General features: G+C 34.7%; 2 protein-coding genes across 2 annotated transcripts; one reads left to right on the forward strand and one right to left on the reverse strand.

Annotated features, from left to right (window-relative positions):
- The first annotated feature begins 5,573 nt into the window (after window positions 1-5,573).
- LOC102585960 (zinc finger A20 and AN1 domain-containing stress-associated protein 8-like) lies at window positions 5,574-8,822 on the forward strand. Its single transcript, XM_006354197.2, has 2 exons — window positions 5,574-5,770; window positions 7,882-8,822. Exon 2 carries the CDS (start codon window positions 7,894-7,896, stop codon window positions 8,404-8,406), a length of 513 nt encoding a protein of 170 aa, XP_006354259.1. The 5' UTR covers window positions 5,574-5,770; window positions 7,882-7,893; the 3' UTR covers window positions 8,407-8,822.
- Window positions 8,823-9,569: 747 nt separating this feature from the next.
- Window positions 9,570-11,764, reverse strand: LOC107057651 (protein slowmo homolog 1-like). The gene is made up of 2 exons (XM_006354200.2): window positions 11,575-11,764; window positions 9,570-10,412 (listed from the first exon to the last, which is right to left on the reverse strand). Exon 2 carries the CDS (start codon window positions 10,386-10,388, stop codon window positions 9,831-9,833), a length of 558 nt encoding a protein of 185 aa, XP_006354262.1. The 5' UTR covers window positions 10,389-10,412; window positions 11,575-11,764; the 3' UTR covers window positions 9,570-9,830.
- Window positions 11,765-17,806: the final 6,042 nt, after the last annotated feature.

The following is a 17,806-nucleotide window of genomic DNA, read 5'->3' on the forward strand; positions in this document are numbered from 1 at the left end:
GGAGACCTCAAATTCATGTTTTGAAGGTTCCATTGAGTCCAAAACATCGAGTATAATCGATTTTCACATGTGGTTTGTGTTTATGGAGTTTTGAAAGAGGGTCATTTTGATGTTTTGAGTGTTGCTTGTTTTTCTGGTGCTTGAGTTCTGTACCCTTAAGCGATAGGCCTTCCGCTTAAGCGAGTTTCGCTTAAGCGAAGGTATGATTGCTTAAGTGAAGGCTGAACTTTTTGAAGGGTTCTCTTAAGTGGACCATGGCTCGCTTTAGCGATGGTTGCTTAAGCGGAGTCTGGTTCATAAAAGCGAGACCACCAATTTTTGCAGGGTTTGCTTAAGCAAATCTTGGTGGCTTAATCAACATTAGAGGAGGTTTTTGACTTGCCACTTTCGGGGTTTAAGCCCCATTTTCTATTTTTGAGCTTGGAAAATTTTTGGTGGCGATTTTTGCAAGGATTTCTTGCACTAAATCAATTGGGTAAGCTTTCATAACCTTAAATCTTCATTTTTCCTTTGATTATGGGTTTTAACATCAAAATATGAGATTTTGAATAGTGAATAATGAGGTTTTTTAAGAACTCAAGTTCTTGACTAAAATGAAGATTTTGAATTGTTTTTTAGTCCTTTTTTGAAATGATTTTTCCCAATGAGTTCCTAAAGCCTTGAGTAATGTTTTCTAGTATTAAATTTCATATTCAAACCTTAATTTCGGATTTGGATTTTGTGTTGATTGAACCTCTTTTCAAAAGAATTGATGTGGGTGTTTTCGGAAAGTGACTGTGAATACTTGATTGTGTATAGATTGTGTGACTTTTGAAGTAATTTTGTATTTGAGTTTTGTGTTGATTGACCCTCTTTTCAAGAGAGAATAAGTATGGGTATTATTGTTTCCGAAAAGTGATTGTGAATACTTGCTTATGTATAGATTGTGTGGCTTTGGAAGTGATTCAGAAGGGGAAGACTCAACTGTTGAAGTGATTATTGATTGATTTAAGGCAAGTGATCTCATAAACCTTGTGTTCTAGTAGAATTCGTATACTTCCTTCGTTGCTTGTGTGTTGGGAGTAATGAGAATAAGGTGAAGGGTTTAATTGTCCACTTAATACGCCTAAATGAATAAAAGGAGTTGAAATGAAAAAATGCTATGTGATGAACATGATGATGTGAATTGCCATGTTGTGACCCTTGTTGACTTGAAAGCATGAATGTGGACTTGAATTGTAATATTTGTTTTCTCTTGCGTGTGGTGTGATATTGCTTGTGTGCATTAATTGTTGAACACTGTGATGAAACATGTTATGATTTATGATGTCGAGGTCTTTGCCAGCGAGTGTTGTCATGTCGAGGTCATTTCCGACAAGTGTTTATAAAGCAGATGGGAAATGGTTCCGGCAAGTGATTTGATATAAGCCAATGAAAAATGATTCCGGTTAGTGATTTGCTATAAAGCCAATGGAAAATGGTTCTGACTTGTGATTTGATATAAAGCCGATGGAAAATGGTTCCAACTAGTGATATTGTGCCAATGGGAAATGGTTTCGGCAAGAGATTGATTATCGTGATTTGATGTGTTTGATGCTTATTTGTGACTTACTTGTGACTTGTGATTGATGTACTTGTTATATGTGTCTGAACTACTTAACTTTGAGATTGACTTAGTTGATTCGTTTGATTGTTAATTGTGACTATTGAACTATGGATATTGTGCCTTGTGAGCCCTGTATTATTGAATTGATAGATTGGACTGATTTCTGTGCAGGTTCTGATGAGGTTCGGTTGGAGTGTAAGGGGTATTCGATTTCTAGCTAGATGTCTTGTTTATTAGGTTGCTTGTTGGGTACCGTATTGTTAGTACTCACTCATTGCTTATACAATTGTGTAGGTACCAAGCCCGATATAGCGTTGATCTTAGGCATATTTACATGCCTAGAAATCTAATAATGCCCATATTTAAGCTAAGTTTGAATTCAATATGTGTTCGTTTATAGTCTTATCGAGTCTTTTGGTTGTCTATGAGCTAACCAACATGATTAGTTGTGTAGGTGAGCTTAAATGGAGAAACGAGCACGAAAATGGATTATGAGGAACACAAAAGATTCAAGGCAAAAAGAAGCAAAAAAGAAAAATGAAGAAGAGGATTCTAAGGCAAGGTCATATCCTCTCCTCGTCGCGGAGAGGGAGTCTCAAATTAATTCACGAGAAGCGAATTTAGGCAGAACACTCCGTGGAGTGCCCGCGTCGCGGAGAAGGATTTTGTCTCAAGAATCGAAGCATATATGGGTCTCTGCGTCGCGGAGAAGGGTCCTCAATTTAATTCGCAAGAGTCGAATTGAGGCAGAGCACTCCGTGCCATGCCCGCGTCGCGGAGTAAAGATCAAGATCGCAGAACAAATATATGGGACTACCTCTGCATCGCGCCCCTTGTTCCCAATTTTGGCCGTTTCGACTTTTAGTATAAATAGTTAAATATTTTATTTCATTATTCATTCTTTTTCTGGGTTTTGAAGAACGATGACTTGGGAGAACGTTTCCACTATTTTTTTAGGGTTCTTTCCTAAAATCTCTTCCTTTCAATCTCTTTATGTTTATTGAACATTGTTTGATCGTGTCTTGGATTATGAGTAGCTAAATACCCTAGTTCTAGGGTTGTGACCACATGATGATTGTAATCTATTAAGTTTTTATTGGGTTAATGTCAATTATCATATGAATCTTTCTTATGTTCTTGCTTTCCGTATTTCGTGACTGATCACCATTGAAATAAATCTATTGTCCAAATTGCACTCGGGAGAGGAATAAGAGGATAGAACGTGGGACATAAGGAGCATGATTAATTCTAAATAACTAGGGTTAATTTGTATCTAGGATAGGGATATACCTAGAAACCATGCTTGTATCACCATACAAGAAGAAATCGTAATGCTCGATACTTAATCCATCCTATCCCTGCTCAACGATGTAGTTAGGGTGTTATTTATCGTAGGTGATTAGAGGTCGGGAGACCATGATCATACATTTAACCCTGTGATTCATTCATTAGATAGTTGATAAATACCCATATAAATGATATTGATTGCATGAATCCTGATAAAAGCTGCAGCCCTGGACTTTACTCAATCATTGTTTTTAAACCCTTGAAATTGTATCGCTTTTATTGCATTTTGTTACAACTCTAGAATTAGAAACTAAATCACTTTTGAAATCTTGATAACACTTGTGATTAGCTGAAAGTTAGAGAAATTGTGTGATTCTAAGCGTAAGTCCCTGTGGGTACGATACCCAGCTCTTAAAAAGAGCCACTTTAATACTTGAACGACCACGTGCACTTGCGTGTGCGATTTGGACGCAACAAGTGTGATCGCTCTTCTTCTCTTTTTCTGAGGCTCGTGAAGGACTTGAGAGGTAGTTGTTTATCATTCCGGCGAACCCTCTTTTCCTTTTCTTTAAGCTTTGTTCTATTTGAGAAACAAAGACTGAGATTTGTACTTATTTCTTAATTCTGCATTTAATAAATTTAGTGATTAGTACACGTGACAACTAGGTTTTGGGGTATTGTATAGTAAAAATAAGTTTTTCCGCTTTATCTTGTTCTTGCTTTATATTTCCGCATTTCTTTTGTTTTTGTTAGGTTGATGCTGACTTGTCTTGGTGAAAGTAGACAAGTGTCATCACGTCCGCTTTTGGATCGTGACAACCTCTATTATTGAATTCCATCGTCGGATCTTCGTCTGCTTAGTTACAATTGCATGCTTTATTATATTTTACTTGTACAAAGAGGCACAATATGATTCCAATCTCAACAATCTCCGATTTCAACCCTTTAACATGAGCGACCTACTTCAATTTTCCACACTACAACTCTTGCGGTATGTTTGTGCAACACATACCTATGTGCGCATTTAAATCTTTTTCATGAATCAAGTTTGAAGATACCTTCAAATCAAGAACCAATATATATTACATTATGTTTTTAGTTAATGGTGTTTATTTCTTTCTTGATTTCGTTTTGCGACCTTGTTAGTTGCATCTTTTTCCTCTTGTTCATATAATCTCTGAAATGAACCTTTTCAAAATGGTAGCTTTACTCTAATTTGTTTAGTAGTTACCATATCGAGCGAGCACCGTAACCCTTGTCATTTTCCTATCATATTTGATGAAGAGCCTGTTTTCCTATTTCTTGTCACTAAGTTTAGTAAATTTTTATGATCATGAAAGAGCGCCAGCAGGTGCAGCTATAAGTACAAAGAAGTAGCTAAAGAGCTATTATTGCCTATTGGTGTCTTTACTGTCATTGCATACATTTGGTCCATAAAATTTTCAACAACGACAATAATAATAGCCATACATGTCTTATATCCTTTATTTATTTTTGGGATTCTAATGAGGATTCTAAATCCTTATAAATATTTCAAATAGCTCATATATATCTTTTATTTATTTTTGGGATCAAAACTATCCTTGTGGTCTATGTTTTGAACCACAAATGTCCTTGAAACGTTATCTTTGCCATTGAAGCTGACATGACAGTCTACCTAGGCAGTCTAACATGTCAAGAATCTCTTCCTCTCAATAATGTTGTTCTTCCTTATTCATCCCTATCACAAGAAAAAAATCAAATATAATTCGATCCATTGTTCTTGTTTGAGTTGTTGTTCGGACTTTAGAACTCCAATTTCGAAGTGTGCTGAAGTTTGTTTGAGGTTGTAGTTGTATGTTGAAGTATCAAGTTCATTGTCTGGGTTATGGGGTCGTAGATTCACAAAATCAATTTTTAGATTTTCAAGCTTTTAAGAACTCTTTCATATAAATTTTATATTTTTGGGGGTTCAACTCAAATTTTCAAATACCAATCTTCAAACTAAGAAATCAATAGCTAAATGTTAATTTCCAGCTTCAATTGCATTATCCAAGCAATTTTCAGTAACATACAATTAAATCTCTTCAAACTTTTGCACTTAAAAAACCCAATAAAAGCTAAAAATTTCTCACCGACAAGGCTTTCAAATGAGTAGCTATTTTTCTAGTTTCAACACAGAAAGAATGACTTCAAGAGTTTTTCAGCATCTTTCAATCTTGGGAATTAAATTTTCTGCCTCAGATTTGATATCAAAACCCAAACAATGAACTCGATCATTCAACACACAACTACTATCTCAAACAAACTTCAGCGCACTTTGAAATTGAAATTTCAAAGTGTTGACAATAACATAAACAAGAACGATGAAAGAACTATTTGTTTAATTTTTTTTTTGAGATAGGTATGAACAAGTAAGAACAACATTATTGAATAACGTTTTAAGGGTATTAGTGGTCCAAAACATAAACGGCAAGGATAGTTTTGATCCCAAAAATAAATAAAGGGTATATATGAGCTATTTCAAATAATTCGAGGATAATTTTGACTTTTTTCCGTATATAAAATAAAAAAGATAAAGAATAACACAATTATTTATGTTTCTTTTAAAAGTCAATTTTTATTAAAAATAAGAAATACACACAACAACATATACTCTAAAATAAGGGAGGAAATTGGAAATAAGAAAAAGAATATGAGTAAAATGAAAGAAGCAAGACAAATAGGAATCGAACACGACGCACCTAATCAGTAAAGAACGTTCGTTGGCAGAGAAGCCAAGAAAAATACTTCCTTTTTCACCCAAAAAAGGCAAAACGAACATCCAAAAACGGCACATAAATAAAGTTTACATTTTTTCAAATTTCATTCATCGCAACTCATAATCTCTCTGTCGACGATCTCTTAATCTGTTCAGCGGTCAGTTCCAAAGATCTCTTCTTCTTTTTTCTGCTTTTTGATGTATAATTTCCAAGCCAATCATTTTTTTTATGGATCTATGAACTGTTTACAGGTGTTGTGTTTTATTTTATCATATTATTGTAATTTTTTGTGTTAATTTTGATGTTGGTTGATTTATTTGTTGTTTTGAGATCAGCTTTACTGGGCTGGTCTTATTTTTTGGGATTTAAATCTTTTAGTTTTATCAAATAGTTGTTCATAATTATATGTGTTTTGTGGTTCTATTAAAGGAGGTTATCATGAAGGGTGTTTGAAAAAATTGGAGTTTTTTTGTGCTAATAATTAGGTATCTTTATGTTTGTTTTAAGTTAAGTGAATTTTTTGTATGTACTCTGGGATGGAAAATTTGCTACTGAAGTTTTATGAGTAATTTCTTGGGTTTAGGTTGCGTTTATGTACTGTGGGGGTGGAAAATTGTTTGATGTTGTGTTTCAGGAAGTTAGAATTAGGCATGTTGACTCTGAAAGGAAAGCCAAGTTGTTTTCTGCTTTCTACTAGTGTTTCTTTTTTTGGGTTCAGATACATATTTTTGTCGAATTGAACATGTGAGATGAGCCTGACTCTTGTAAAAAGATTGCGTTCAAAGACTGTTTGAGTATATGTGTAATAAGGTTGTTCGATTTGCATGAGCATAGTTGTGAATTTGATCCAGTTTCAAGTTTACTAACCAGTGTTTCTTTGGCTTTTTTTACAACTTTGTTGTACTGATCTTGCACTATTGCTGATATTAAAACTTTGGTAGTTTTTTTTTTTTGGTTGATATTTTGCAAGATTCTACTTTTGCTGGCTGCACTATGTTTTATTTATCTTGTGTTCTTATGTGGTGTGACGAAGAGGTTCTTGGTGAGGATTAGTTTGAATTATCTTTTTCAGACATAGTGTAGTTACCAGACTTTGGGAAAATTTATGTTTTTCTTGAAGCTGGCAGAGTTGGAGAATATTTTTTCATGTAATTGTTCTTTTCTCTGGAAAGGAAGGTGCAGGAAGTTTAACTTATTGTTTAAGATTGATGGGTTGGTGGTGCCTAAATGCTGGCAATTCAAATCTTGGTTTAGTCCTCTAGTGATGGATGTAGATGTATCATATAGAATAAAATGAAACGGCAGAAATAAAAGAGTGTTTGAGAGTGTTTTGGATAGCAAGGTGAAGTGAAGAAAGTCCTACAGAACAATTGTGAGATCATTATCTATATGTTTGTAAATGTTTGGTCAACAAAGATGATTAAATTTTTGTAGAGATTATCACGTCAACAGTGTGTGAATATTACGCATAGAGGATAATGTGCCATAAAGTCATCCGATACGGTTTTGCCATGCCGTATGTAGACCTTAATATGCACCACTTAGTGTGATAATGTGATGATTGAAGTTGATAAACAGTGTTGAGGTAAACTTAGAATCACTTGGGAGAAGTTGCCTAAAAGGATGTACATATTTCGCAATCAATACAAGTTACCTAAGAAGAGTGTTCAATGGAAGCAAAGGATCTCTAAGACCAATACAAACCAGTTGGTTTAAATGACTTAAGGCTGTAGTTTTGCTTAAGTTGGACCTGATGTTTATTAGGAGTTTTTTTAGTTAGAAATTCATACATGTTGGTGTGTATGTGCAAGATAAAGAACCTTTAGTTTTATAAAACCTTAAATTTGGCAATTCAAATTATTTAGTGTTGGAATGAATGGATGAGCAAATAGACAGACACGAAGGATCTTTTTTTTTTTGGATCAAGTAAACGTATTTCATATCATAAGCAAGGCCCTAAAACGACTGTATGCAATTGGTATACCAAAAGGCAAAAGCTAAAGAATCCACACAATCAGCTGATTCTCTACAAACGCCACCCAATCGTCTTATATAATATGGGACTTTCTATGTGCACCTACATAAAATAAGGGAACAAAGGCTACTCCTTCACTACTAAAAACTCAACTCTACATCTTCAAAAGCTCTTCTTTTCCTCTCATTCCAGACAACCCACATTAATGCAAAGGATCATATATCCAACTTCAACTAATCGAGATTAAGGTGTAGTTGGTTGTTAATGTTTTCCTCTAAATCAATTTTTTGCAGAAAAGTAACAATATGGAGCATGATGAGACAGGATGTCAACCCCATCCAGAAGGCCCTATTTTGTGCATTAACAATTGTGGTTTCTTTGGAAGTGCTGCGAACATGAATATGTGCTCCAAGTGTTACAAGGACGTGATTCTGAAACAAGAACAAGCAAAGCTTGCAGCGTCGTCAATTGAAAACTTTGTAAATGGGTCCACAAGTCAGAAGGGGCCTGTCATTGTTGGCTCTGTGGATGTCCAACCTGCCCTGCTAGAATCAAAATCTGTGATTTTTTCATCACCTCCATCTTCAAGTTCTGGTGAGGCTGCTGAATTGATGGCCAAGGAGGGTCCTAGCCGATGCAGCACTTGCAAGAAAAAGGTTGGTTTGACTGGATTCAAATGCCGCTGTGGTAACTTTTATTGTGGATCACACCGCTACTCAGATAAACATGACTGTCAATTTGACTACCGCTCTGCTGCACGCAATGCTATAGCAAAGGCCAATCCTGTTGTGAAGGCAGAAAAACTTGACAAGATCTAAAAGGAGTTATTGTTGTCAAAGTTGATGTGTCCTTTTAATCGAAGGAGGGCTTCCTCTGATTGGCTACCTTTCACATGATATCTCGTTAAAGCTGGGAGTCAAGGCTATTTAAGAATCATCTACAGGCTGAAGAACTCATGTTCATTGTCATAGGTAGAATTTGATTGTTGACTCCAGTTTCAAGTCTTTGTATGTGCTGGTTTGGTTAATATTAATTAGGTTTGTTATGTGTCATTCTGTGGTTCACGTCCATGCAATTGTAATCTGGCATTGTAAATTATTCTGCATGGATCTCTCTTATGGCTTCACTTTGCTCCAATGTAGTTTATTATCCTTACATCGCCTTGCTTTGTAGGTGTTTTGCATTTGTTCTTGTAGGTAAGCTGTTTACTTTTTGAAAACACCTGTTTCTGCAACTGGATTTACCGTATGATGGTGTTGAGGTATTCTACTGTTTATGTGGCGGCTTTGGATTAATCATGTTTTGATAGTTCACACGAGTTTGACTAGGGTTGCTTTTCGGTTGGCACTTTACTAGAGAAATATGAATAGTGTAGCTTGCAATTGTTGCCGTGTGTTGTTGTTTCTTTCTTGGATTTTGGTGAATTATAGTTCAGTAGACTGACAATTGTACAGAAAGATGAAAAACATTGGAGGCCATGAGCTCTTTTCATTGTACTTCACTCCATGGCTCTGGCTTTTATCTTTGAAAATTAAGGTTGTCGGGGCAAGTAATCATCAGTGCCCTTGTCCATTTTCTTGAAATGTTGTTTATGGATCAAATGTAAGTGGTGAGACTCCGATGCCTAAGGCCAACTGTCTCGTTACTATTTTTCTGAGTAAGGTTGATGTTTTTGTGCAATTGATCTGCCCTGAGCAGCAATACAGTTTCGATTATGAATCTATTGAACTTCCTTTTGTTATCATTAGGTCTCATAGATCTTTTTGGTCATTTCCCCAGATCGTATAGTTGATTGAACAAGCACTCATGCATCGAATCCCATCAGAACTTTGAAGTTATATTGATCGGAGATGAACCTGTATGGATTGAGATTGCTTGGGGATTGAGGTTAGTTGTGGAGGCAAGTGTGTAGATACTTACTTGACCGATTTTAGACAAGAGAATAAAGTTACAGAATATTTCAGGTTTAGCTGCTCCGGAATCAATTTCAAATCTACAAAACTGAAATTGAAAATTCAGGTCTTATATTACAAACTCAGACATATTGAGTCTGAGGATTTAACATCTAATGCTGTTTACAGAAAGGTGTAAGAGGATTTATCCTCAACATCCTGTGTTTCCCACAAGAACTTGGTCACTAATTGGCTAACAAATGTTACACAAAAACTTGCCTCTCATTTTAAATGGAGGTCGAAACTTGAAATGCTATAAAGGAGCCGTAAAGCTAGTCAGAACTTGGTCGTCACGCTGAAATGCCACTGGCTTCAGCTTCAAGGTACTTGCACATCCGCTCCATAACCTCTCTACCCTTTGCGCTGTTCGATTGGAACTTCTCTACACATCTCTGCTCTATTTTCTCTGCCATAGAAGCCAGTGCTGATAAAGGCTTAATCTTAATACTAGTTTCCTGCTTGCAGACTGTCCATGAATTTGGATTATCAGGATGAGGATCATATCTAATTTTCTCCTCTACCTCAATAAAATTTTGGAGACTGATGTTACGAGTAGAAAGTTGCATTGACCGACTTTGTGCATCAACAACCGTTGATTCAATACAGTGACATATATCTTGACCAATGATTTTGCGAACAAACCAAGGCCCAGGTGCATGTATAGTGATGGCACGAGTTGTGTAAAGCTTCCCTAAGTTGGCGTCAAGCTTGTGATCTAATGTATCAACCTCAAGGATGTGAGATAGGGCACGTTTGTTCATAGGATCAGCAAACTTGCGCCAGGATGCAGAAGTAACTCGTTCCCATGGGTGCCTATAAATATGCTCTTGTGAATATGCTCTGACCATCTTGTATCTCTTGGTCTTTGAAACCTGAACAAGCGAGCGGTCAGAAGTCAAGTAATTTCAAAATCTTGTTGTGGAATGGAGTTGGCTGCAAACTAATCAATATACTTTGCTTTAAAAGAAATTTTCACTCTAAAGCACATGTCTATATACAGAAATATGGATGACCAGAAAATATCATAATCAAGTACTGTAACGGTATAGGTAGATCTGATTGTGAAAGACCTATTACGGGATAATTCATAGGTTTTGTGCCAGCTCATGATCTAAAACGAGTCGTACATACACCCTAGCATATGTTCCTCGATGCTGAGGGCACACCTGAAGAGTGGGGGATTTAGTAACCTTTGTGCAAGGCAATCGGCCATGAGAGTAAGTTCTCTAAATGACCAGATCATCCATTATCATTCGCACGACATAGAAGATAAATCTATCTCTCTTGTTAGAGTATTAGAGAAGTACTCAGAGAGACAAAACTTGCCCTCTCACTTGGCTGACATAGGAGATCATCTTATTCTTTGAGTTGACACCAATAACAGAGAATCTAGAAATGCTCAAATGGTTCCAAAATCCCTAAAGGGTCTTCTTCTAAAAGCTTCATCACATTCATCATTAACACAAAAAACCAAAATCAGGATCCATGCGGGTGATAAGAAGGTAAACGGTATCCTCCAAGTCATAAAAAGATCACATCATCAGAAGGTACCCTATTGACTGATCTAATTGCAAAATTACACATCGAAACATACAACCGAATCCAGAAAGAAGTTTCAGAAAATTTGTAACAGCAGCTGAATAATAGAACACACACATAGAAACACAAGATTCAATTTTTGCAAGAATCATCCACATATTTTTTTTAAAAACAAATAATACTTTTAGGTAACAATCAACCCATACATGAAATTCAAACAGAGAAGCTCTTCAAAATTCTTAAGCAAAACACCAATTCAAGTCAAAATTTTCACCAATTTCATCTTCACACCTCAAATATAGATTAACCACAAATTCATACAAAAAAAAACAAGAAATCAAACATTAACCTCAAAAGGGTCTCTCATGAATTTGCAGATCCAGTACTAAATCAACTTACGAAAAAGACAACTTGGGACCAAATTATTTCAAGTCGAAACAGAGAATTGATACAAACAAAAAAAAATTGACAATTTAAATCAAGAAAAGGGCTTACAGATTATCTATATGTATGAATATGAGAGATGAACAGATCAATTTTCTTGAAGAACAAGTTTGAAAGCCGCCTTCAATTCTCTCTCTATGGAAAACAAAAGAAAGCAATGCCAAAAGTTATAACGATATATCTGTTATGCTTTCCACGACGAATGGCGGTGTGTTTGCTGAAAATCCAAATTGAAAATCGAATCAAATCAATTATTTTTAAAAAAAATATTTAAGTTGATTCAATTAAATAAAATATTGAACCAAATTGATAAGTTATTCCTTTTTATAATTATAGTGGTCATAGTGTTATGCTTTTAGTTTCTTGTTGTTTTTTGTTTTTTTTAATTGATATATATATATATATATATATCATTTTGTGTAGTTGATTTTATTGATATACTTGATTGCAGTATTATTCTAATATTATTTGTTGTTTTGTTTCATTATATTTTTTTGTAGTGTGTTTTGTCTTGAGTCGATGATCTATCAGAAAATAGTTTTTCTACCTCACTTGTATGATACAGATAAGGTCAACATACATTCTATCCTCCCCAAACTTAACCTTTTTTAAATGATTTTTTTTTTCAATACAATTCTTCTAAACGATTCAATATGTATACTTGACCCAACTAATCCGATAAATTTATGGGCAAATCACATAAATCCACTAGTTTAGGTCTTAATTATTAAGATTCTCAATAGTTTCAAATATTACTTCCTGTACCATATTTTATGCTTAGGATACATGAGTCTAAATCCATGAGATACATGCAGTATCTGCCGAATTTTAAAATTGAGATACAAAATTTATTTATTTAAATTAATTGGTTGGAACTTATTTCCTTAATTAGAGGAGTAATTGAGGATTTTCAAAATACATAGATAATTAATTTCATTTTATTATTCTTTGAAATAGTAAATTCATTAATATTATTAATATAAGATAAAAACATGTATATCTTGGTAATGCAATTTGATTAATTTCAAATTATTACTCTTAAAATAATAAATTCATTAATTTGATGTATCTATATCAATATATGATGTATCCAACAAACTAAACACTTAGATACATGAGTGCTATGCAAGTACATTCATATGTATACATCTAACTATGTGTATTTAAATTTCATATGTTATATCCAAAAACATGTATCTTGAATACATAGTAAGCATATACATCAAATTATGTGTATCTAAATATGGAATATACAAAAAGAAGAAGCATATACATCTAACTATGTGTATTTAAATTTCATATGTTATATCCAAAAACATGTATCTCGAATACATAATAAGCATATACATTTAATTATGTGTATCTAAATATGAAATGTAGTTGAAACACATTAATTTAGGAACAAATTACGATTGTAGAGTATCTGTCGTATCATTAATATCATCGTGTTGTTAAAAATCATGTATCCAAAATTTAATGGTGGATACATATACATGGTCAGACACCCCATTACTAAAAATACAACTCAGATCTTAATTAAGATTACTACTTATTGGATACACATGTTTCAAGGGCTATATCAAAGTAATATTGGTACTGCCAAATCCATGTCACGGTAACCAAAGAAAGCCTTAGAAGAACACCAACAAACAAAAGCTCTCTACAATACTCCCTTTGATCCTTTTGCGTTGTGGTATAACATAATCAAAACTAAGATCCATTTCTTTCGGAGACAAACAATCAAGACCCACTCTGAATTAAAGTTTTCTCTGTAGTAGTTACTTTGATTTGATCTAGTTATAAATGAACAATACATAATAATATTTGGGTTCTGGAGAATTTGTCGGACATGGTGATGATATCTTGAGAAGAAGAGAGTAGATTAGCTATTGTTGGAATGAAATTGTACGATGAAATTCCTGAATCATAAAGGAGGAGATATAATTGAGTGATAAATATGGGAGTGGAGAATTAAGAGATAGTGGTTGATTTGGAGTGAAAGAGTTAATTAAGCAGATAATTAATCAATCCTAGTTTTAAGGTATGTGGGTATCTAATAATCTAATTGTATCTTCAAATAATATATTAATATATGGTATAAATTATTAAAAGTGGTAATATATGTAATTGTTTGAAAGTAAAGATAATATTAGTATATATAGTAGTGATGTATGTCTAATAAGGTAGTTTATCCTAAATTTATTCCTAGTGCCCTTTTAAGGGATTCAAATATGTTAAATAATTAATCGATGCAATCAACGGTTTAGTTTAAAGAGTGGTGGCTATCTTGATGGGACTTATAATAAGGTAGTCTCATTTGTGTTTTTTTTCGTTTTCCTTCTTTTCATAATATAAAAGACGATGACCACCTAAAGTTGACAACAATTTTCACTTAAACACCTCTACTAGGATTTGCTCATTTTAGACAGCCATAGTAAGGTTTTATTCTGTCATTTTGACACTTTTTAAACAGTCAACAAAACTTTTGAGAGTGTAACATACTCGTTGATAATGTGTTAAAATAACGAATTAAATAAAGACACATGACATATATACCAAAATAAGTACTAAAAAAATATTGTGAGTAAAAAAATATTTTTAAAACTATTAAGTTAATTACCAAAAAAAAGTATATTTCAATAATGGCGAAATGGTCTAATGGACCCCTATACTTGTCCGAGTTTGCATTATGGACCCTTCTACTTAATCATTTACCAATTGAGCCCTTAAATTCAATAAAACACAATATATCAAATCCCTCTGTCCATTGACCAAGCTTATTTAAGATGGTTGAGTTGGCGAGAGAGTGTGACTACACACATCTGAAGGCAAGTGAACATCATATTTAAACTTAAAATATTAAAATAATAATAATAAAAAAAAAAAAATTAAAAAGATCCCTCTTCTTCCCTCAACTCCACCCACTTTTTCGCTGCCATCCCCATCCCTGCCCTCAACTACTTTTTCTTTCTTCTCCACACCTATGGTCATCTTGATCTTTAACGGATATTTGGCATTGGGACCTCCTTGACGTCAAGTTTCAAGCTGTTATCAGTGGAGGGAGAGAGGGCATTGGTTGATTTTATGGCAATGCTCGCTAGAGTCCATTGATTTTGCAGTGGAGTGAGAAAAAGAAAGGCAACACTGATACCTTTTCGCTAGAACAGGAGGCAACGAGGGTGTTTGTTGAAAGACGGAGAGCACGGAGAGGAGAGGTTGTCGTTGATGATTCGCAGGGGGGTCACCGGTGGTGTGGCGGCTTAAGGTTGCTGATTTTGTGATGGTTGGAGAAGGAGGAAAGAAAATAGTGAGGGTTTGCGATGGAGATGGAGATGATGAAGGAGAAAGTACAGGTCTCACCGGCGAGAGGAGTGGTGGTGCAGCGACATTCGCCGGTGGATTTTAGATGTTACACGGTTGCAACCGGAGTGGAGGCGTGGAGTCCCAATTTTTTCTTAAAAAATCAATTTAAAATTTATTAATTTACCTTTTATTTAATAATTGTCCAAAAAAAAATAATTATAAAAAATAAAAAATGATGTGGCAAAATTTATCTTACATGGGATGTGACATCAGCGCGATTGAGAGTCGGGATGAGTTGAAAGGGTTCAACATGTTGAGTTTAAATGAATTCGGAGGTTCAGATGACAAAGGGATAAGTAGAAGGGTTCACAATACAAACGAATACAAGAACAAGGGTCCACCAGACCATTTAGCCTTTCAATAATTTAAAAAAAAATATAAAACTTGCAGCAACCTCTTTCTCTTTGTTCTCACCATTTTCATATTTCCTCCTTTAACCACCATGACCCTTATTTGTTTCTACCATTAATGGCAGTCCTGTCATTCCAATGCAACAATCCATCTCCCAGTCTTCCTCTATATAGAACAACTTTCACCTTCCTCCTTCCCACTTTTTTTCTTCTCTACACACACTACTCCTCCCCCTCTGTTTTCCAGATTGATGTCGGCATATATATGAAGAGGTTATTGAAGATGGTTGAACATAGTTTGAAATTGCGAAGAAAAGAGCTAAAAAATAGAAGACAGATCTAAAATGATTATTTAAACAAAAAACACAAATTTAAAGTGAGAATGAGGAGAAAGATGTAAATGTTGGACAAAATGATAATCACACCTAGGATAATGTTCAAACTAAATATCAAAGGAAAGAGAATAACAACGACACCAAATATTAAAATGGGATAAATATGATACCCGAATAAGTAATACAATAATATTGATGAAAAACTTGATAGTATCAAAAGATAACTATTCAACACTCTTTTATTTCTTATAACTCGCAATAATATTACTTTCACAATGTTTTCTCACAAACTAAGAAATAGCTTGTGGACTACTCTCTATTGCTTCTCTATTTTGGTGTATCTTCAAGTGTTCAATTACTACTCTATTTATAGAGTTTTGAACCTCTTGATTACATCAGTAGTGACATAAATGTGGCAGGCAATTTTCACAAAGTTTGGCTGCCAAACTCTACCAAACTTTGACTACCAACTTCTACAAATGTGGCTGTCAACTTTCACATTTGTGGCTAGTAATTTCAACAAGTGTGGTTGTCAAGTTTCATATTTGTGGCTAGTAATTTCAACAAGTGTGGCTACCAACTTTCATATTTGTGGTTAGTAATTTCAACAAGTGTGGCTGCCAAATTAGTTGTTGCCAAACTTTTGTTCCCACAAATCTATCCCTTAATTTTGGTTTTTTCTTCTTACTCCAAGGCTTGATCTCAATCTCTGAAAATCTTCAAACTTGAGAGGCTTTGTAAAGATATCCGCAACTTGATCATGAGATTTCACATACTTGAGTTCTACCTCTTTCTTGGCAATGCATTCTCGGATAAAGTGATACACTTTGTGTCTATGTGCTTGCTCCAAACATGATACACTGATTCTTTGCAAGTGCTTGCGCAGATTGGTTATCAACAAAAATCATTGTAGCTTCAATTTGTGGTAAATTGAGTTCCTTCAACAATGTCCTCAACCAAATAGTATGACACGTACATGATGTCGCTACCACATATTCAGCTTCACAAGCAGAGAGAGTAACAATTGGTTGTTTCTTTGAGCTCCAAGAAATAACACAATCATCCAAGAAAAATGCAAAATCATATGTGCTTTTTCTATCATCAACATATATCGCATAATCACTATCACAATATCCCACAAGACTAAAATCATTAGAAGAAGAATAAAATAGTCCAAGATCGATTGTACCTTTTAGGTAACGTAGCATTCTTTTAGCGACCTTCAAGTGAGTAGAGGTAGGAGCTTCCATGAAACGACTTACTACTCCAACCGCAAAGAGTATATCTGATATCGTACATGTCAAGTACCTTAGACTTCCTACAAAACTTTTGAACAGAGTGGAGTCCACCCTTTCTCCATCATCAAACTTTGACAAATTTGTTCCACTTTCCATTGGGGTGTTCACGGGATTGCAATCAAACATGTTGAACTTCTTCAAAAATATCCTTTGTAAAATTTTCTTGAGATATGAAGATATCTTCCTCCATTTGCTTCACTTCTAGGCCCAAGTAATATGACATGAGCCCTATATCTGTCATCTCAAGCTCAAGGGACATAGCTTTCTTGAAAGCTTCAAATAAAACTGGGTTATTACCCGTTAGTATGAGATCATCAACATAAAGACAAACAAGTAGAATATCTCCATTAGTATGAACTTTAATGTAAATAGTATATTCATGGAGACAATGAGTAAATTCATTGTCTTGAAAGTATTTGTCAATGTGACTATTTCAAGCTCGTGGAGCTTGCATCAATCCATATAGGGCATTCTTCAACCTCAACATTTTATCTTCATGATTTTTTATCACAAAGCTCAATGGTTGTTCAACATAGACTTCTTCTTCTTCTTCTTCAAGATATTCATTCAAGAATGCAGATTTGACATCTAGTTGGTGAACTTTTCACTTCATTTGCGCCGCCAAAGAGATCAATAGACGGATAGTCTGCATGCGGGCAACAGGCGTATAGACTTCCTCGTAGTCAATGACATGCCTTTGTTTATAGCCTTTAGCCACACGTCTTGCCTTGTATCTCTCTACCTCTCCATGGGCATTTTTCTTCGCCTTGTATACTCATTTGACTCTAATTGCTCGATGATCCTTGGGAAAAGTCATTAAATCTCAAGTGTTGTTCTTCTCTACTGACTGGACCTCCTCCTCCATGGATTGTCTCCGCCTTTTGTCACTAACAACTCTATCAAAATTCATTGGTTCACTATTAGCAAAGAGACAACA

This window comes from Solanum tuberosum, unplaced genomic scaffold, assembly GCF_000226075.1.
Source record: "Solanum tuberosum cultivar DM 1-3 516 R44 unplaced genomic scaffold, SolTub_3.0 scf00168, whole genome shotgun sequence".
NCBI lineage: Eukaryota > Viridiplantae > Streptophyta > Magnoliopsida > Solanales > Solanaceae > Solanum > Solanum tuberosum.

Bases quoted from the DNA above. Each gene is read 5' to 3' on its own strand.
- LOC102585960 (XM_006354197.2), top strand. From the start codon at position 7,894: ATGGAGCATGATGAGACAGGATGTCAACCCCATCCAGAAGGCCCTATT.
- LOC107057651 (XM_006354200.2), bottom strand. From the start codon at position 10,388: ATGGTCAGAGCATATTCACAAGAGCATATTTATAGGCACCCATGGGAA.